Consider the following 21,477-nt stretch of genomic DNA (forward strand, 5'->3'; position numbering starts at 1 on the left):
AGTGTGCCTACTGTGTTTTGAAATTGAGAACATGGTGGGCACCCATCATTGGGTTTCCTGCCAGCCTAACTTGAGTGTTTAAAATGAAGGAATTTAAATATAGTGAATAGGTTCCATGTAGCTGATCTGTTTTATGTTTATAAAATGTTCTGATGAAGTTTAAAATTACTTCCTGGTGGCTCTTGCCCTGGCCTAACAATCCCATGAAGAAGTCGGCGTTTACTAGCCAATTTAGAAGAAAAATACTTGCTTCCTTGGGGGCGTTGTATAATATTTCTCTCTGTTTGGGGGCTTCTCATCTCGGAGCAATTACTTGGGAAGCTGGACAAGCATGTGATGGTCAGTGTAGTCAGCACGTTAGTATCAGCAGGCAGGGGGTTGCGATCCCGGGGCCGCCAACACAAAGTACCGCAAACCGAGTGGCTGGAAACAGCAGAATTTCATTGTCTCACAGTTTTGGGCACCTGAAGTCCAGAATCAAGATGCTGCCAGAGCCCTGTTGTCCGTGACGCTCTAGGGAAGGAACTCTCTCCAGCTCCCTGTGGAGTGCATCACCCCAGTCACCTGGCCACCTTCTCCCTGTATGACTTCACACACTCTTCCCTCTGGGTGTGTATCTCTCTGTCTCCCTTTTTTATAAGGACACCAGTTATACTGGATGAGGGCCCCCCCTAATGACCTCATTTTATAATAACTTGATTACCTCTGTAAAGATCCTATTTCCAAATAAGGTCATATTTTTTTAAGAAAAAATTTAACCCTAGGTGCTGGGGTTAGGACTCCTCTTTGGAGGAGATACAATTTACCTTTAAAAAAATCTTTGTTTTTCATATACTTGTAACTTCTTTTCTCTGCTTTTATTTAAATTTTTCTTTTTAATTGTTGATTTACAACAATTCACCCCTTAACAGGAAGGTTGGCCAAGATATCTTTTTTTTTTTTTTTAATTGGCCACACCACGTGGCTTGTGGGATCTTAGTTCCCGACAAGGGATCGGACCTGTGCACCCCTGCTGTGGAAGCACAGAGTATTAACCACTAGATGGCCAGGGAATTCCCCAAGGTATCTGTTAATGCTTTGTCTAATTACTGACAGTCTAAGACTAGCTGATTTAAAGGAACTCTTTTTGTTCCAAGTTTTATAGAGGTGTTATTTATAAGCAATAAAACTCACCTATTTTAATTTTACAGGTTAATGACTGTTGGTAGTTATATACAGTCATTTAAACCACCACCACCGTAAAGATACAGAACAGTCCCGTTACCATAAAAAGTTTCCTCATGTTCTTTGGCAGCTGAGCCCCTCCCATAATCACCAGCCCCAGAAAATACTCATCCCTTCGGACACTGTGGCGTTGCCTTTTAAGGAAGTATGTAGCTCTTGTGTGCGTGTGTTTGATTTCCTTCATTTACCATAATGTTTTGAGGTTCATTCATGTTGTATGTATTAATTTTTTAAAACTTTTGATGATTGAGTACTATTCCACCTTATGGATATAATATAACGAATTCATCCATTCACCAGTTAACAGGCACTTGGGTTGTTTCCAGTTTCAGGCTATTATGAATAATGCTGCTGTGAATATTCCACATGCAAGTCTGTGTGTGGACATAGTTTTCATTTCTCTTGGGTCAATACATAGGACTGGGATTGCTGGTTCCATCTAAGTTCCTCTTTAATTTTATAAGATGTTGCCGTACTTTTTTCCCAAAGTGTCTATACCGTTTTACATTCCTACCAGTGAGATATGGAGGTTCCAGTTTCTCTGCATTGTCACCAACACTTGGTATTATCAGGCGTTTTTTTCATGACTTCCCCTCTTTACCATTTTAATGTCTGTAGGATCTGTAGTGCGACCGCCTCTTTCGTTCCAGATGTTTGTAATTTGTGTTCTCAGTTTCCTCTCTCTCTCTCTCATCCTTTCTCTGCCTTTTCTCTCTTTTTCTCAGTCTCTCTCTCCAGCTAGAGACTTATAATTTTTTAAATTTTTATTTATTTATTTATTTTTAGCTGTGTTGGGTCTTTGTTGCGTGTGGGCTTTCTCTAGTTGCAGCGAGGGGGGCTACTCTTCGTTGCAGTGCGTGGGCTTCTCGTTGTGGTGGCTTCTCTTGCTGTGGAACACGGGCTCTAGGTGCACAGGCTTCAGTAGTTGTGGCACACGGGCTCAGTAGTTGTGGCTCGTGAGCTCTAGAGCACAGGCTCAGTAGTTGTGGCGCATGGGCATGTGGCTCCTTGGCATGTGGGATCTTCCCAGACCAGGGCTCGAACCCGTGTCCCCTGCATTGGCAGGTGGATTCTTAACCACTGCACCACCAGGAAAGTCCCATAGAGACTTAAAACTTTTATTGATCTTTTCAGAGAACTAGCTTCTGGTTCATTGATTTTCTCTATTTTTTGGTTTCGTTTTTTGGAATTTTGCTCTTTATTGTTTCCTTTATTCTCTTTGTTTTAGATTTTATTTAATATTCTCTTTCTGATTTCTTAAGGTGAGAATTCAAATCTTTGATTTAAAATTTTTCTTCTTTTTAAAAAGAGACTACAAATTTATCTCTAAGAACTTCTTTAGCAATATTCCACAAATTTATGTAGGTTGTATTTTTATTATAATTCAGTTTAGTTTTATTAAAATTTTATTAAAGTATATTTTCTAACATCCCTTGTGATTTCTCCTTTGGCCTATGATTTATTTAGAGGTTGGTTGTTTAATTTCCAAATATATGGGGTTTCCCTTATCTTATTGTTACTCATTTATAATTTTATTCCATTATAGTCAGAGAACATACCCTGTATGATTTGAGTTATTTTCAGTCAATGAAAATTGTTTTATGGCCCAGTATATAATCTAACCTGGAAAACATACCAGCTGCACTCAAAAGTGTGTTCCGTCATTGTGGGTATTCTATAAATATCACTGAAGTCAAAGTGTAATGTTGCACAGATCTTATATGTCTTTGCTGATCATATTCTAATTGTTCTGATAAATGCTGAGAAAGGGGTATTAAAATCTCCAACAATGATTCTGGAATTGTTTACTTCTGTCTTTAATTCTGTCACTTTTTGCATCATGTATTTTGTTAAGCACATAAACATTTTTTATTGTTATGTCTTCCTGGTGAATCTAACCTTTATCATTATGAAATTTCCCTCTCTATCTCTTGTAATACATTTTTTCCCCTAAACTTGTTTCAGCCTATATTGATATAGAACCACTCCAGCCTTCCTTTTTATTGTTTACATGGAATATTTTTATCTTTGTATTTACTTTCGGCCTATATAGTTGGACCTTGTCTCTGGCTTCCATATAGTTGTTTTTCCTTTTCATTTTTAAATTTTTGTAATTTTGTTTTTCCTTTTTTAAAAAATAATCCATTGTGATAATTTCTGCCTTTTAAGTGGAATGTTTTGTCCATCAAAGGTTAATATAATTATTGATATGTTTGGTTTTTGATCTACCATTTGATTATTGATTTTTAGTTTTCCCATCTGTTTTGTTTCCTTTGTTCCTACTTTCTTGCCTTTTGGGGGTTTTTGAATACTTTTTAGAATTATATTTTAATTTTCTTGTTGACTTTTTTTTTTTTTTTTTTTTTTTTTGCGGTACGTGGGCCTCTCACTGTTGTGGCCTCTCCCATTGTGGAGCACAGGCTCAGCGGCCATGGCTCACGGGCCCAGCCCCTCCGCAGCATGTGGGATCTTCCCGGACCGGGGCACGAACCCGTGTCCCCTGCATCGGCAGGCGGACTCTCAACCACTGCGCCACCAGGGAAGCCCTCTTGTTGACTTTTTAGCTGTATTTCTTGGCATTATTTTTTAGTAGTTGCCCTAGTGATTAAAATATACATTTTTAACTTTTTAGTCTAATTAGTTATTATTGTACCACATCAGGTTAAATACAGAAATCTTGCAACTGTATAGGTTCATATCCATTCCCCCATCCTTTATGTTACAGTTATACATATTACACCTTTATACATCATAAACCCTTCAAGAATGTTGTGGTTTATGTTTTAAACAATTGTATGTATCTCTTAAAGAAATTAAGAGAAGAAAGAATATATATATATACACATATACGTATGAATGTATATATGTATAACTGAATCACTGTGCATTTCAATGAAAGGTCTGAAGGCTTTGTATTTAGAAACCCAGATTAGCAAGTTTTGTATCAAAACCCTGCTTTAACAGCAGGATAAATTGAAATTTAAGTCTGAAGGAAAAGTTTCCAAAGGGTTTCTCCTTTGATTTTATCCCAAAGAGTCTTCCTTTAATTGCACATAAATGGGGCGAGGATAAGTATATACTAAAGGGGTCTTCTTTCTCAGAATCTGTGGGTGTTGGGAGCTGGGGTAGCCTCTTTCTGGAAAGATGTCTGTTTTAGGACAACAGAGCAATCCCTGAAGTAAAACAGGATACACTGGGCGCACAGTTTTCTTTGAGGAAAAATTATCCTTAGTAAACACTTTCTATAATGTATGCACACGTTCCGTTATCAATGGAGTCAGTTATTCATTGATCGATTGATTCATTCAGTAACTACTTGGGTGGCTCCCAGGTGCCAGGTCCCAGGTCCTGTGCTTGTGGGGAAAAGTGTGAAATGAGAGTCCTTTCCCTCCAGGAAATCAGGTCTAGTGGGAAGGAAGCTGACACAGGGAGCCTGACCCTGTGCTGAGCACTCCTGCGGACTGCGCTGCGCTTAACCAGGTGAAATCCCGCCGCAGGAGCGCCCCGTGAGGGAGCCACTGTGTTGAAGGGGCTGCATGGAGTCGTGGATGAAAGCCCGGCTATAGCGTAGAGTCGGCTGACCTGGGTTCAGATCGCGGGGCTCACCCCCTCGGTGCCTCGCTTTCCCTCATCTGTAAACAGAGGCGACCAGGGCGCCAGCGTGCCACCCCTGCCGTGGGGTTTAGCAGCGGGAGCAAAGATTCTAGTCCAGGTCCGCCTGCCAGAGTCTCAGAAAGTCTCATGAGACAATCCCAACTCCCTCCCCCAAAGAAAATAATTCTTCTCCTGTGTCAGGAGTGGCAAGTAAGTTGACATTGCCAGATGGAAACCAGAGTCCGAAGGAGAGAGGATGAGCCTCGGCCGTGACCTCTCAGGCCGCGCCGTCTGCTCAGGCTTTTTCTCTAGTAACATCCTCACAGCGAGGGCGGTGGGCACGCTGCCTTTGGCGTCCCAGGTAACGGGGGCTTCAAGATATGTGAGGCACCAGTTTCCTCGACTTTCCATGAAGCAGCGCATGTTCTTTGTTCTAATTTATTCACTGGTGAAGCTCATCATAGTTTTACTCTTTGGGGCAGAAGTACCACCGTATTTCCGGGGTTTGCACTGGTCTGCGGCTTCCTTCTCTTCCGGATCGGGAGGGGGATTGGGGTATTGACCCGCCTGTACGGCCCTGTGTCCACCTGTCCACGTGAGAGCAGGGGAAGCTTGATGTGGAGCCGCCATGGGGGTTTTAACACAGCTTCTCTGTGCCTCAGGGGCCCCCGAGCCAGGCTCCTCCCTTCCACAGCCTTGCTGAAATCGCTTCTTGGGATTTGGGTCCTAGCACCTATTTCCCTAAGAATCTGCAGACAGAGATCATTAGTTCTCTCAGATTGAGAAGGTGTCTCATTGCTGTTTTCATCTGCATTTTTTGAGGTTAAACCTTTTCATTCATCTGTTGACTCCTGGTGTTTTCTTCTTTTATGAATTGTCTACTTACCTTTTTAATGAAACACGCAGAATTATTTATGGGAGTAAGGGTCACATGTAAATAATACAAGAGGTTTTGTGTGAAGGGTTAGTCTCCCTTCCCATCCTAGTCCCATGGCTCCTACCCCCAGAAGTAATCACTGTAACCCACTTTCTGAGGTCTTCTTTCAGCCATTCGATGCATTAATAAGTAACTGGTAGTTTAATACGAACACAGACCCAGTTCTTTGCTCCTAGCAGTGTATCTCGTTAGTAACCTCATTTTTTCTGCTGTCTATATGTCCCGTGGTGCGTTTAGACCATCCCCTGGTGCTGGACGTTTAGGGCTGGCTGTTTCCAGTTATTTCCTCTAAAACCACAATCCTGCAGGGAATGGTCTTGAATATACTTCTTTGTGAATTTTTCCATCTGTAGGATAAATTCTAGAAGGTAGAATTACAGGGTCAGAGGGTATGGGCATGTGTTCTTTGGACGGCTGCAGATTGTATGGTATGGGCATAATTTGTATGGGAAAATTGTGTCTCTGATATTCATGAAAATATAAAAGTATTTTCTATCCTCTAGCCTGGCGTTGCAACTTGCTACTCCGTTTGTTATAAATGTGGAGCCAGCAATCACCCATCTGCACGATTCTGTGGCTCCTGTGGTATTTACGTGAAGTCCTTGGCAAGACCTAGTGTGGAGAACAGCTTGGCTCCAGCTGCTGGAGAACCTGGCCCTTTTGCTGAGGTGAGGCCTCCATGGTAGTAAGAACTGGACCCAGGAAGGGGTTGTGACTCTGAATTTGTGTTCTCGACCCTGTGAGCCAACCCAGGGGAAGAGAGCCAAAACACTTAGACCTTTCTCGTGGACTTTCAACTGGGTGTGTAAATACCTTCAACCACGTTATGTTTTAAACACTCGAGTGATTTCTTCAGAATTCAAAGATGTAAATATGCATTTATCTGTAGTAAATCGAGGTCTAACTGCGTGTGCAAGGTAATAGATGTAATGTCATTAGGGAGCTTTAAAATACATGGGATAGAATGTACTCTCGTCTCGTGAATTTCTTATGTAGCACACCAAGAACTTTCCCCCTGCTCTTTTATATTTTAGAAAACTTATATTGGGTTCGTACAATTGCTTTCGCCACTTATAACAACTGGGCATATTTGAGGAAAATCTCACAAGGTTATTTTCAGAAGGACTTAATCTGTAACCAGCTTTGTGTTAGACTTTTATGAATTTGTCTAAGCTACAGAAAGACTTTTCGGGTTTCTTCTCTTCTTTAGATTCTTCAAATCTCTTCATTAGAAGAATTTGAAGCTTGATGATTGTTAGAGAGAATGCACGTGCACTCAGCAACTTTGCATTCATTTTTAGGGAGTTCACGGTTCCTTAACCCAAATGAAAAGCACTCAGCAACTTTGCATTCATTTTTAGGGCGTTCACGGTTCCTTAACCCAAATGAAAACACTTGCAGATCCCGGGACTGCCAATAACCGAGGTGGCACCTTTGTGCAAATGAGACATGGTGTTTTTCTTCTCAAGACAATTGACTGCCATCTGTTGGAAATTGATTGTAATTTACTAATTTTGTTAGACATTTTCTTTTACCATAAAAATTGTCCTAATATGCAAACATACAATGTCCACTATGTAAATATTACCCGTTTAGATGCAATGCTTTTGTGCAGTGTGCAAAGTACATATCCTTGCATGGTGGTCCTCTCAGGTCCCCAGGCCCAGATGCAGGAGAGTGTCTCAGAGAAAATGTAGGTGCCCAGTAGTTGAGTGTGGATGGGTAGTAAAGTCTATGCTCCTCTGAATTGTAGAGCTGAGAGGATAGATTTCCAGGTCTCAGGCGGCAGGACAGGGAGCATCAGTTGATTTGCCGAATTTGAGACAGTCAGTGGACAAGGGGTGGGGCTGGCTTCAGGGCTCAGGCTGGGAGTTGCTGCGAAAAACAAGCAAAGAAGGTGAGGCAAGGCCTGAAAACCCCTTTTAGTTCAAAGTACAGTGTTTTGGAGATACTTTTACTCCTGATTAGAATTGTTTTCTGTGATAAAATGGAGAATTAATTAATTTATATTATAGGTTTTTTTTTTTTAATGTTTTCTGCCTTGCTCATACAGCCTCAATCTGCCTGGCAGCCCCTAAATGTTCCTTTTCCCAAGCCTGATGCTGGGCCTAAGAAGGATGTGGGCACACAGACCACTGGCCTGTTCTACCCGTCTGGGACCCTCCTGGCAAAAAAAGAACTGGAAATGGCTTCTCAGAAGCAGAGGCAGGAGAAAATGAGTGACCATAAACCTCTCCTCACAGCCGTCAGCCCAGGGAGAGGTGAGACACACTCTCCTCTCAGAAGGGAACCCACTCTTTCCCTGAAAGAAAATTACGTCTTTTATCTTCCTTTCGATTCATTTTTATGTACAAGAAGTGCCTTTATTTTTCTTACTTCAAGTAATTTTGCTTTGTATGAATAATAGCACTTCCTTAAACTTTTAGCATGTTTTGACTCTTAGCCCCGTTGTCGCGTTGGTAAATGAAGTCGCACATAAGAATGTGTACTACTGGGCTTCCCTGGTGGCGCAGTGGTTGAGAGTCCGCCTGCCGATGCAGGGGACGCAGGTTCGTGCCCCAGTCTGGGAAGATCCCACATGCCGCGGAGCGGCTGGGCCCGTGACCCATGGCCGCTGAGCCTGCGCATCCGGAGCCTGTGCTCTGCAACGGGAGAGGCCACAGCAGTGAGAGGCCCGCGTACCGCAAAAAAAAAAAAAAAAGAATGTGTGCTACTAACACAGAAATGTGCTTAGTCTGCATCGTTACTGCTGACTGCCATAATCTCTTTTTCTATTGTGGCAAATTCACATGACATAAAATTCACCATCTTAACCATTTTAAAGGGTACAGTTCAGTGGCATTTAGTACATGAGCAGTACAGCCATCACCACTGCATTTCTAGAACCTTTTCATCCCCCCAGAAGTAAACCCTGTACGTCCCCTTCCCAAGGGGGTAACGATCACTCATCTACTTTCTGTCTTCATGGATCTGCTTATTCTGGACGTATAAGTGGAAGCATATAATATGGTCTTTTGTGACCGGCTTCTTTCACTTAGTGTGATGTTTTCAAGTTTTGTCCATGTAACACGTTTTCAGTACTTCATTCTACTTTTTTAATAATAGCTCAGTGATATTCTATTGTGTGGATATATGACATTTGTTTGTATGTTCACCAGTAATAGACATTTGAGTTGTGTCCAGCTTTGTGTGTGTGTGTGTGTGTGTGTGTGTGTGTGAGAACAGGTTTGACTGTTAAGAATAACGGTGCTCTGAACATTCATGTAGAAATTTTTCTGTGGCATATGTTTTCATTTCTCTTGGGTATGTACATAGGAGTGCAGTTGCTGGGTCAAATGGTAACATGTTTAACTTTCTGAGGAACTTCTGGACTGTTTTCCAACGTGGCTGCACTATTTTACATTCTGACTGGCAGTGTATGAGGGTACCGATTTTTCCACATCTTTATCAGCACTTGTTATTATTTGACATTTTCATTACAAGCATCCTAGTGGGTGTGGAGCAGTGTCTCATTATGTTTTTTTTTTTGTTTTTTTTTGCGGTATGCGGGCCTCTCACTGTTGTGGCCTCTCCCGTTGCGGAGCACAGGCTCCGGACGCGCAGGCTCAGCGGCTATGGCTCACGGGCCCAGCCGCTCCGTGGCATGTGGGATTTTCCTGGACCGGGGCACGAACCCGTGTCCCCTGCATCGGCAGGCAGACTCTCAACCACTGCGCCACCAGGGAAGCCCTCGTTATGGTTTTGATCAGCGTTTCCCTGATGACTAATGATGCTGAGCATCATTTCGTCTGAGTTACCTGATTTATTAGCATCCAGTTGTCCATAGTATCCCTTTATAATCCTTTTTATTTCAATAAGGTTGGTGGTAATATCCCCTGTTTAATTTCTGATTCTAGCAATTTGAGTCACTTCTCTTTTTCTTGGTGAGTCTAGGTAAAGATTTGCCAATTTTGCTGATCTCTTTTCAAGAACCAACTTTGGGTTTTGTTGATTTTTTGTATTGCTTTTCTGTTCTGTCTTTCGTTAATTTCCACTCTAATCTTCATTATTTCCTTATTTCTTCTTGCTTTAGGTGGAGTTTGCTCTTTTTCTAGTTTCTCAAGGTCAAAGGTTCAGGTCTTTTTTTTTTTTTTTTTAGGTGAAATTATTTATTTATTTATTTTGTGGGGTTCAGGTCTTGATTTGAGGCCTTTCTTCTTTTTTAATGTAGGCATTTACAACAATAAATTTCCCTGGGAGTGCTGCTTTCACTGCATCCCATAAGTTTTGGTGTTGTACCTTCATTTTCTTTCAACAGTGAATTTTCTAGTTTCCCCTGTGGTTTCTTCTTTGACCCACTGGTTGTTTAAGAATTATTTAATTTCCAAATAGTTGTGAGTTCCCCAAATTTCTGTCTGTTATTGATTTCTAGTTTCATTCTATTGTGATCAGAAACATACTTTGTATGATTTTAACCCTTTTAAATTTATTGAGACTTGACATGGCCTAACATATGACCTATCCTGGAGAATGTTCCATGTGCCCTTGAGAAGAATATATATTCTCTTGGGGGTGGAATAGTCTGTAGATGTCCATTAGGTCCTGCTAGTTTAGAGTGCTGTTCAAGTGTTCTATTTCTTGCTGACCTTCTGCCTAGTTGTTCTATCCATTTTGAAAATAGGGTATTAAAGTGTCCAGCCATTGTTGCTGAGTTGTCTATTTCTCCCATCATTTCCCTCAGTTTTTGCTTCATGTGTTTTGGTTATCTGTTATTAGGTACATACTTACAATTGTTTATAATTGTTATACCTTCATGATACCCTTTTTCATTATAAAATGTCCCTATTTTTATCTAGTAACATTTTATTTGGTCTTAAAATCTATTTTGTCTGGTATTAGTATAGCCAGTCCAGCTTTCTTGTGGTTGCTGTTTGCATGATATATATACTTCCATATTTTTTACTTTTAATCTGTTTGTATTTTTGAATCTAAAGTGTCTAAAATCTCTGTTTTTTGATTGGGTTGTTAAATTCATTCACATTTAATGTTACTGATAAAGTTGGATTTGTGTCTTCCATTTTATTCATTCTTTTCTAAATGTTTGTATCTTTTTGTTCCTGTATTCCTCCTTTACTGCTTGCTTTTGTGTTGCATATTTTCTAATGTAAGATTTGAATGTTTAATGGGTTTTTTCCCCTATATATTGGGTTGGCCAAAAAGTTCGTTCAGGTTTTTCCATACCAGCTTATTCCCTTAGTTGTTGCTCTAGGGCTTACATTATACATCTTTTTTTTTTAATTTTTATTTATTTTATTTTTGGCTGCGTTGGGTCTTTGTTGCTGCATGGGCTTTCTCTAGTTGTGGCAAGCAGGGGCTACTCTTCATTGTGGTGTGTGGGCTTCTCATCGCGGTGGCTTCTCTTGTTGCAGAGCACAGGCTCTAGGTGCGTGGGCTTCAGTAGTTGTGGCATGTGGCCTCAGTAGTTGTGGCTCACGGGCTCTAGAGCCCAGGCTCAGTAGTTGTGGCACACAGGCTTAGTTGCTCCTCGGTGTGTGGGATCTTCCCAGACCAGGGCTTGAACCTGTGTCCCCTGCATTAGCAGGCAGATTCTTAACCACTGCACCACCAGGGAAGCCCCTTACCTTACACATCTTATCAGAATATGTTTCAGATTTATAGTAATTTAATTCCAGTGTGACACAGAAATGCTACTCCTATATAGCTCTGTTCTTTCTTCCTGGTTTTATAGGTATATATAACAACAATGTCTACATATATATATATTACATCTATATATGTTGCAAACCCAACAAAACACTGTTATATTTATTACTTTATATAACCTTATGTCTTTTAAAAATGCTGAAAGAAGAAAGAACTACAGTTGACCCTTGAACAACATGGCTTTGAACTGTGTGGGTCTGTTTATATGTGGATTTTTTGTTTTCACTGTATGCTTACTTCAGTACTACATGATTCACAGTTGGTTGAGTGCACGGATGTGGGACCATGGATACGGAGGGCCAACTCTAAAGTTATATACAGATTTTCAACTGCATGGGGGGTTGGTGCCCATAACCCCTGTGTTGTTCAAGGGTCAACTTTATTATATATTTATGGCTTTTGTTATATTAGCCTCCTTTCTTCCCATTTCTAGTTGTCTTTGTTTACTCCTGTGGATTTGAGTTACCATCTGGAGCCATTTCCTTAGCCCAATCAAGCTTTGCTCCTGTCCACCTCTTTTGTGCTCTTATTGGCCAAGATATTACATTTCTATATGTTATAGGACAAATACTACACCTATATACATATTATTTTATGCAATATATTATTATATTTGTTAGGAGAAGAAAAGAAATAGGCATTTGTAATGTCTTTTATAGTTACATGGTTACTTTATCAGTGCTCTTTGTTTTTTTGTGTGTATAGATTCACATTACTGTCTGGAGTCATTTGCTTTGAGCCTGAAGAACTTTCTTTAGTGTTTCTTATAGGGTGGTCTGATAGCAATGACTTCCCTCAGTTTTATAGTGTCTGGTGACGTCTTCATTTTGCCTTCATTTTTGAAAGATAGCTTCTGGGAATAAGATTCTTGGTTGACAGGTTTTTTTTTTCTTTTGAGCGCTTTGAATATGTTATCCCACTGTCTTCTGGCCTCCATGATTTCTGGTGAGAAATCTGCTGTTAATCTCTTGCAGATCCCTTGTATGTGATGAGTCATTTCTCTCCCGCTGCTCTCAAGATTCTCTGTTTTTGTCTCTTAAAAGTGTGTCTTTTGGTGTGGACCCTACTTGGAATTTGTTGAGCTGCTTGGATGTGTAAATTCATGCCTTTCATCAAATTTGGGAAGTTTGGGGCCATTGTTTCTTCAAATATTTTTTCTGCATTTTGCTCTGTCCCCTCTTCTGGGATTCTCATTATGCATATGTTGGTATGCTTGATAGTTTCCTGCAGGCTTCTTAGGCTCTGTTCATTTTTCTTCATTCTTTTTTTCTCTCTGTTTTTTGCATTGCATAATATCTGTTCATCTGTTTCTGAATTTGCTAATTCTTTCTTTTGTCAGTTCAAATTAACTTCTGAGTCTCTCTAGTGAATTTTTAATTTCAATCATTATGCTTTTCTGCTACACAATATCTATTTGGTTCTCTTTATATATAATTTCTATGTATTTATTGATATTCTATATTTCATGAGGCACCTTCTTTTACTTCTTCATGCATCGTTTCTTTTAGTTCTTTGGATATATTTACAATGGCTGCTTTGAAATCTGTTAAATCTCCAACATGTGACCTCTCTCACAGTTTCTGTTGCCTGTTTTTTTTCCTGTGTGTGAATCACAGTTTCTTGTTTCTTTGCATTCTTTTTTTGTCTCTTAAATTTTCTTTTTATTTTTGGAACCTGGACATTTAAAATAACATATTGTAGCAACTCTGGGTACTGACCTCATCTCCAGGCTTGTTACTGTTATTTGCTTGTCTGTTTGTTTAGTGACCAGCTGGACCAGGTTCCTGAGCTCTGTCTCACCCCCACAGTGGGACACCTCTGAAGTTGCTCCTTGGAGAGTGAGGCCTTGGCCATGCACCCTGTCACCTAGGATGACCGTGATTTTAGCGAGGCTCTCTTTGACCATCTCTTTCCCTGACCATAACCAGCCTTTAATTCCACTTATTGCTGGCTGATTGCTTTATTACTTTCCACCACACTCTAGGGGTGTAAATTGCTCTACAGGCTGATCCAATTAATTTCTTTTTTTTTTTCTTTTTGGATGTGGGCAAATCTCACTTTAATTGCAAATGGCTTCATTTACAGCATATTCAATAATGAACAAACAGGAGAGCTGTGACTTTTGAACATACGAATATATAAAAGTCCCTTGAAATTCAGGTAGTCAAGATAAGGGCATTTTGCAAGGAAAGCACCCCCGCCACCTCCCATTTTTCTGAAGTCCGTTTTACACTCATTTTAAAAGATGACGAGGCATACTCAGAAATTCAAAGTAGTAGGATGTGCCTTGCAGGGAGAGAAGAAAACCTTTTCTCAGATTGTTGGGTAAATACATATCAGCAATTCCGCTTGACAGAAGCTGATGGATGTCCTCCCTGAGTCAGACTAGGCTCTGAGTGGGGATGGGAAACTGTGAGAAAGGGAGAACCTGATACAACACAGTACCAACCGGTTCCCCTCTAACACACCGTGCCGTGACCCCAGACATGGGTGTACAAGGGCAGCCACCGGGGTGGTGACTGACTGTCCTCACTGCCGGCAATTGACAAAGGGTCTCAATTTAACCCGTGGACAAAATCCTTGAGCAGCAAACTCAAATTGTCACTGAATTTAAATCATAAAGGATCTAAGGAAATTCTTGTTTTATTTATGTGTATATGTGGACTCCTTACACGATTAACATTCCTTTTCTCCTAAGGGTTTGTTCTATAAACTGGAGTGGCCTAAGAAAAGCATTGTATAATTTTGATTTTATTTAACGCTTTCAAAAGAGAAAGGAGGGAATGGAGAGAAAAGTGTCACAAATTCTTCAACTCTGGGGCTCAGCACGTACAACAGACTCCTCGGACAAAAGGTTCATCCGGATTGTTGGGTAGTTTCAATGCTGAGGAAAGACTAGGGGAGCCCACCCCAACCCCACAGAAAGAATTCTACAGTTACTCTATCACGGTGCTCTAGCTAAAGCATAGGTTTCAAACTACAGAGAGTTTCAACTTAACATCTAAAAATTTAAATTGTAGCCTTTCAGCAACAAATAGGCACAGAGAGCTCATCTCAGAAGTAAAATTAAAGAACTATTGCTCTGATGTATGAAAGTCAAGCCATCGCTCCCAGCTATGCCACACTTCCAGGCTTAGGCAGACACATAAGGTGGTGGCGGCTCCTTGGCGGCGCCATTCACAGTGGCATCATCGTACGGGGGTAACAGCACCGTAGTGTCATTGCTGGTAACATAAACCAGGACAGCGGAGGAGTTCCTGCCATTGATGTATCGGTAGCAGTTCCAAACACAGCTAATCAAGTAACCCTTAAAAGTCAAGATGATGCTGATAAACAGAAGTAGCCTTGCACAGATCAGGATCATGAGAAGAGAAATGGCGATAGCAATGCACATGTTGGCATCATCCATGAGCTCCAAGTCACCTCCGCGTTCAGAACTTGAAAAGCGATACTGATCTGGATCAGCCAGGGCGGGCGCTCAATAGAATCAGCAGGGCCACGGCATTGATGATCAGGTACCAGACGCCGAGCAGGATGGTGCCGGTGTGGACATGGCAGCACAGGCAGCAGCTGTTGGAGTAGAACCGCGTCTAGGGCGCCACCATCTTCATCGCTCGGGCCGCCGGCGCAATGGCGCGAGCGCGCGCCCAAGTTTGCAGGAGCTTCGGCCGCGTGGGTCTGGGCCCGCCGCGCGGCTGCTGTCGGCTCCCTAATCCAATTAAATTTGAGATTCTTTATAGGGATAGTTTTTGAGATCAGTGTTTGAGATATTTTTCGGACTTCAGGAGAGCTCTTCTTAGCTGTTTACTTCTGTGGTTCTCTTTGGTAAACTGGCCAGCCTATGGTTTAACTGCTATCTCTAGGCTTCTTTTACTTGCTTTTTACCACATCATTCATTGTTATCCTTAGGCCTGAACTTCCTCACACTCTTGCCAAAGGAGTGGGTTCCTGTGGAGATTCGGAGCTCTCTGTCTTATCTTCCCTTGTGCAAAATATCTGAGCCAATGCTCTGGATCAGGGGGGTGGGGACAATGGTGTGTTTCTTTTCAGCGGCTGGGCACTCAGTGAAGGAGGTGCAGCTGTCACCTCTGGTCTTCTTGACTTGCCTCTTCTTCTATGAGACCTCTGCTTTACAAATAAGCCAGTACAAGGATGACCTGGACCGCAGTATTCTCAGTGTACCAGACCCAAAGGGGAGCGTCCATCCCATAAATGGTGGCTGGACAGAGGAGGGGGGGCCCCCACTCCTGACTGCACTTGCCCAGAATTTGGTCTCTGCAGCAGGTAATTGGGGGCGGGATGAGAAACACTGAAATCCTGCTTCTTCTGGGAAGATTCCGTGGCTCTCCAGCTGGGAGCTGGGAGCTGGGAGGAGAGGGAGCTGTGTGTTTATGGTTGAACCATGTGGAGTGAAGTTTTCATCGTGCTCAGCTGAGAGAGGGGAGGAGGGGGTGGGTCATGGTTCAAACACCACAGACTCTTGCTGTTCTGAGTTTTAGCACAGTTTCTTCTTCAGATGTTTCTGTATTTGCTCTATGTCCCTAGAACCATTTCCAGACCCTTTTTTTTTATTTTTATTTTTTGCTGTACACGGGCCTCTCACTGTTGTGGTCTCTCCCGTTGCGGAGCACAGGCTCCGGACGCGCAGGCCCAGCGGCCATGGCTCATGGGCCCAGCTGCTCCGCGGCATGTGGGATCTTCCCGGACCGGGGCACGAACCCACGTCCCCTGCATCGGCAGGCGGACCCTCAACCACTGGGCCACCAGGGAAGCCCCAGACACTTTAAATGTTTGTTTATTTTATGGTTCCACGGGGATGAGGTCCCCTGAGTTCCCTGGGCTGCAGAGCTGGGAGTCAGTCATTCCCAGCTCTTCTCTTGCCTCATGGATTTCCCAACTGGGAGTCAGGACCCAGTCTACTGTCTTCCAGGCATGAGTGTCTTGGTCGATCATCTGCAGAGATGACCAGAATGACCTCTCCCACCCCTGTATGCTGTTTCCCTTCCTTTGGAATCTAGACTGGCCTTGCGAGTTGCTTTGATCAGCAGAAGTGGCAGAAGAGACACTACGACAGTTCCGGGCCTGGACCTAGGAGGGCTGGGAGCTTGCATTTACTCCCCAGGAAGTGAGTGCCGTGTAAAAAGGTCAGGACAGATCACTGAATGAGGACAGATGCCTCAGGGCCCAGCCAACAGCCACCACAAAGACTGCTGACGTTTGAGCGGGTGCAGGCGGCAGTCACGGGAAAAGAGAGGCCAGGCGACCCCCAGCTCTGTGCCATCTTAGCCGAGGCCTCAGCTACAGGGATGAGACCATCTCGGACCCCTAGCCTCAGCTGATGGCTCGGCTGATACCATGTGGGGCAGAGATGAGCCGTCCCTGCTGGGCGCTGACCACACTCCGGACCCACAGAAGTGTGAGGCCTCAGGTGGTTGACGTTTTAAACCACCAAGTTCTGGGGTGCTTTGCTTGGCACCAACAGAAAATAGACATGGGACCTCAGTTCCCTATAGCAGAAGGCAGCCCCTGGAACCCCCTCTTTCATCCCGAACTGGGAGGGAGCAGACCTCACCCCCCAAAAGAGGACTTACGGTCTTGCCAGGACCTTTTCCAAAAGACCCCCTCACCCCTCCCAGCCTTTCCATAAAGCCCTCCCTGTAGGCTTTTTTGAGAGTTGACACTTGATCTTGGAATTGTACATCTGTTGTAGATTCTCAGTCAGATCTTCGTGTTTAGCATACTCCTGCCTGCGTATTTATTTATTTACCTGTATTTTCTCTGGGTCCACCTGTGAACTCCTCAAGGGCAAGAACTTTGTTCACTGCTGTATCCCCAGCCCTCAGACAGTGCATGGCACACAGGAGGTGCTCAGTGACTGTGGGGTGAATGTGCCTACATTGTGCCAAACCCTGTGCTGGGCTCGATGCTCCCTCTGGGGTTATGTCAGCTACTGGCAGCCGACTCTCGTGATGCCCAGACCCCTCTGCCCTCCTGATTCCAGCACAGCGGGGTGGCTGGTTCTGCGCATCTTTGCTCGCGTCCCTCATCAAACGTGCCACGGCATCTCTTTGCTTTGCTGCCTCAGAGCAGAAGACTGCCGGTCCACAGGCGGGTGCAGTTCGGAAGTGCTGGAGCTCACACACGGGGCCGGGGGCGGAGAGTGAATGCCTCGGTCCTTCTGTCCGGTGCACAGACCTGGGGTGTGTTCTGCCTGGTTCCTCTTAGGTCCCAGCAGGACGGAGCCCCACTGCCCACGGCGTTGACCAGCTTTTAACAGATTCTTAATTGACTTCCCTTCCTGCCTTGTCCTGCTGTTTCTGCTCCATCATTCGTGCTTCCCAGGGTCACCTTCAAAAGGAACTACCTGTACTAAATATTCGTCTCAGGCTCTGCTGTCAGGGGTACCCAAACTAAGACACTGAGGTTCTCTTATTTGGTGTCACAATAACGTATGAGGTAAGAGGTATTAGTCCCATTTTATAGGTGAGGAAAGTAAGGCTGAGTAAGATTTAGATGTCTGGATGACCTTGCAAAAGCCACCCAATTGCTCTCAGCTTTAGTGTCCTCACTGGTAAAGTGATGAGGTGGGATCCGACACAGGCTTTCATACTCAAGTGGCCACAGAGCAGAGCCAGGAAGTAAAGGCAGGCAGCCAGGCCTGCAAGGGCTGTGGCCGGCTGGAGCGCCCTGCCCCGTCCAAAGCGGGCAGCCACCCCTCGGCCCCAGGCAGCCAGGCCTGGCAGAAGGGCAGGCCCAGTGCTACTGTATCGCCCACCTGTGCACGAGAAACCAGACTCACGTGAAATCTCTCAAGCCTTAAATGGTGGCAATAAATTCGAATTATTTTAAACCCTGTGCAGACTGAAAGGGGCACAGGAAGCTTTCTGGAGTGATGGGAATGTTCTCCATATCGATGGGATGTATACCTTTCCAAAACTCAAAATCGGGGCACTTACCTTTAAAATAGGGGCACTTTATTAGTAAGTTGTTTCTCAATATGGTTAATTTTAAACGAATAAAAGAAAAAGACCCCAGATATGGCAATCAAAATACGTTCCTTTGGAATTCTGTAATATTCATGGAACTTATTCTAGTGCACAGTCGAGGTTCAGAAAGCAAAAACCATCACAGAGTTTGGCAAAGAGAAATGAGCTCTCTGAAAATGCATGTTGCATGCTGACACTTTTCCTCCTTCACCCCAGAAGAATCATCCGTGTGTTTGGGTTTCTCTCCTTCTTTAGGATACTGGAGAAAACAGGTGGACCATATCTCCGCTCACCTCAGGTCTTATGCTCAGAACAACCCTGAATTCCGGGCCCTGATTGCAGAGCCCAGGATGGGAAAGGTGGGTGGCCTCTGAGCAGGACTTCCTCTCTGGAGCATAACATGGGATCAGGCTGAGGTTGCTCACACGGACTGTCCTGAAATTGCACTTTACTTGCCCTTTCTCTTTTTCCTGCCCCACCTTCCATGCCTCCTTGCCTTATTTGACATCCAGGAAAACTGGCTCAGAGAGATTTGGTGACCTGCCCAAGACTACACTCTGGGTCTCAGGGGATTCAGGATTTGAAGCAGGTCTGTCAGACCCCAGGGATACTGCTGTTATAAAGACACACATCTGTGAGAAGACCTTTTCCTCTGTCATGAGACTAAAAGAACCTTTCAAAGTTAGCCCATCCCCTCCTCTGCCACCAAGTTAGGCCAACACTGGAACTGTGTCATTGTCAAGTAGTGCTCAGTTTCCTTTGATAATCTATTTTGGTGGTTTATTAATTCCTTGGCCTAATCTAGGGGTCTCAAAACTGTGGCCTGTGGGGCAAATCTGGCCTGCCACCAGTTTTGTAAATCAAGTTTTATTGGGTCACAGCTACACTCATTCATTTACTTATTGTCTGTAGCTGCTTTTGCACTGCAATGGCAAGGACCATATAGCCCACAAAACCTAAATATTTACTATCTGATCCTTAAAGCATTTGCTGAGCCCCATTGATCTAAATTCCTCCCGCTATTTACAGAGGCAGCTGCTCATCTGAATACTTGGCCCTTGATTGCCAAGGCCTGGCCCTCCCAGGTTACTTTTTGCCAGGTGATGACTTGCAGCCATCTGGCTTCATTGAAGTGTGTCTCTTATAGAGAGTATCAATTTGGGTCTTGCTTTCTTAACCAATCTGGCAATCTCTGCTCTTTGATTGGAGTATTTAGTTCATTTATAATTAATGGAATTATAGAGAAGGCTGGATTTGTGTCTGCCATTTTGCCATTTGTGTCCTATTTCATCTAGTTTTTGTTTCTCTTTTCCTGCCTTCCTTTGTGTTAATTAAATGTTTGATTAAATGTACAGCTTAGCATCTCAGAATTTCTTGGCTGTGGCTCCGGGCTTTGAGTCCCACACTCATGGTTGTGAATTCTCTCTAATACTTTTTTACAAGCTCATCTCTGCTACCGTCCATGAGGATGGCTATGAAGTTAGCATCAGGCTGAATTATATTCAAGTCTCAAACAAGGTGAGTAAAACCGCCGGAAGTTATTTATTTCAAAATTGACTGACCTAGTGAATGGTAGCTTATGATTTATTGAAATGCTTCTGCATAATTCATAGAAAGGAAGAGTTTAGAATATTATGAAACTTAACTGGAGGCCAGCAATTTCATAGAATTAGATAAATAACTGAGCTAAACCTCAGAGAAGCCAGCTTTCAGGCACATAAAGATGTCATAAGAACAGAAAGGAATTATCACCCACCCTATTGGTCCTGTAGTTCTCAGGTTTATTTATACCCACTGAAGTCTGAGTATAGGCGAAAGACTGACAGAAATGTTTGCTGATATGTACTTTGACCTATTTGCCTATAAAAATAAGCCGTACTTTGTGGCCATGTCTCCCTGGATCTTCCCTCTCATTTGGTAACTGGAACATTGCCATGGAGCCCATAAGTGTGTGACAAACATTAACTGATACAGGCAGCTTTAGTTTCATTGGACAAGAAGTCACAACATACAAAAGGATAATTAATGGATTGAGAAGAGAGTGAAGAAGGCAAGGAAAAGGAGGGGAACTCGGGCCTGGCCGTGACCTGGCAGGGTGCTAACGATGTCTCTAAAACTGGGACAGATAGCTGGGCCCTGCCTGACCCACAGGGAGGCTGGGAGTGTCCGGTGGGAAGATACACGTGAATGTGCTTTGTAACCAAGGAAAGCACTAAATGCTGTGTTTTTGGTTGTGTGGCTGCAGCAGAGCTTGGGCGAGGAGGTGCTTCAGGAGAATGGGACTGAGGGACGCAGAACACGGCAAGTCACACCACACAGTTGTCCCCACTTGAGGCTGGGGGGAGGGGCATAACCGCTAGGGCAGGTCAGCACCCACCTACTGAGGGCAGCTGGAGACGGGGGTCAGCTGTGAGCTGTTAGCAGCCAACGTGGCAGCTGGGATGGTACCTGACTGGTTAAGGGGAACTGGACAGACACAAGAGCACCTGCAATATGCTGTCCGTCGCGTAGAAGTCGAGGATGTGTCCCAGGTTCTGTGGGTGTTTTTTCTTAGCCTGCGTGTTCTGTGCTCAGGAAGTAGCAGGTGGCTCCTGATGGCAGGAGCAGGGTGCCACGCTGTGGAACCGGTCCAGGTGGATGCAGAATCCTGGGTCTGGCCTGTGTATCACCCATCCTCATTTTATAGACATCCATGTAACCTCATTTTGCTTTGACAACATCTCCTTGAGGCTGGTCATAATATTTCCGCTTTACGGGTGAGGAAACTGAGGCTCAGAGAAGTTAAGCAACTTGCTTCTTCCAAGGCCCCTAAGCTACTAAGTGACCAAACCAGGATACAGACTCTGCAGCCTGAGCCTCCCCGTCAGGCCACCCTAATCCCAAGACATGGAAGGGTTGTAAGCACAGAGGGACACAGTTACGTATACATTCATTGTATAAAGGGGCTGGGGCAGCCACAGGGAAGGTGGGCTGGCAGGAACCTGTTTGGAGGCTGTTACAATGATGTCGCTGTGAGAAGAGGGGCCAGAATGA

The 21,477-nt window shown here is 43.7% G+C and overlaps 1 protein-coding gene across 8 annotated transcripts in view; it reads left to right on the forward strand.

The window, feature by feature from the left end:
• Positions 1-21,477, forward strand: part of DZANK1 (double zinc ribbon and ankyrin repeat domains 1) — a 74,346-nt gene that overhangs the window by 40,224 nt on the left and 12,645 nt on the right. For all 8 annotated transcript variants that reach the window (XM_033429391.2, XM_049699122.1, XM_049699118.1 and 5 more), the window contains 4 exons: positions 6,259-6,423; positions 7,809-8,016; positions 18,700-18,803; positions 19,888-19,962. In XM_033429391.2, the coding sequence (XP_033285282.2) occupies positions 6,259-6,423; positions 7,809-8,016; positions 18,700-18,803; positions 19,888-19,962 (552 nt within the window). The remainder of the gene's footprint in view (positions 1-6,258; positions 6,424-7,808; positions 8,017-18,699; positions 18,804-19,887; positions 19,963-21,477) is intronic.

Source organism: Orcinus orca, chromosome 16 (genome assembly GCF_937001465.1).
Source record: "Orcinus orca chromosome 16, mOrcOrc1.1, whole genome shotgun sequence".
NCBI lineage: Eukaryota > Metazoa > Chordata > Mammalia > Artiodactyla > Delphinidae > Orcinus > Orcinus orca.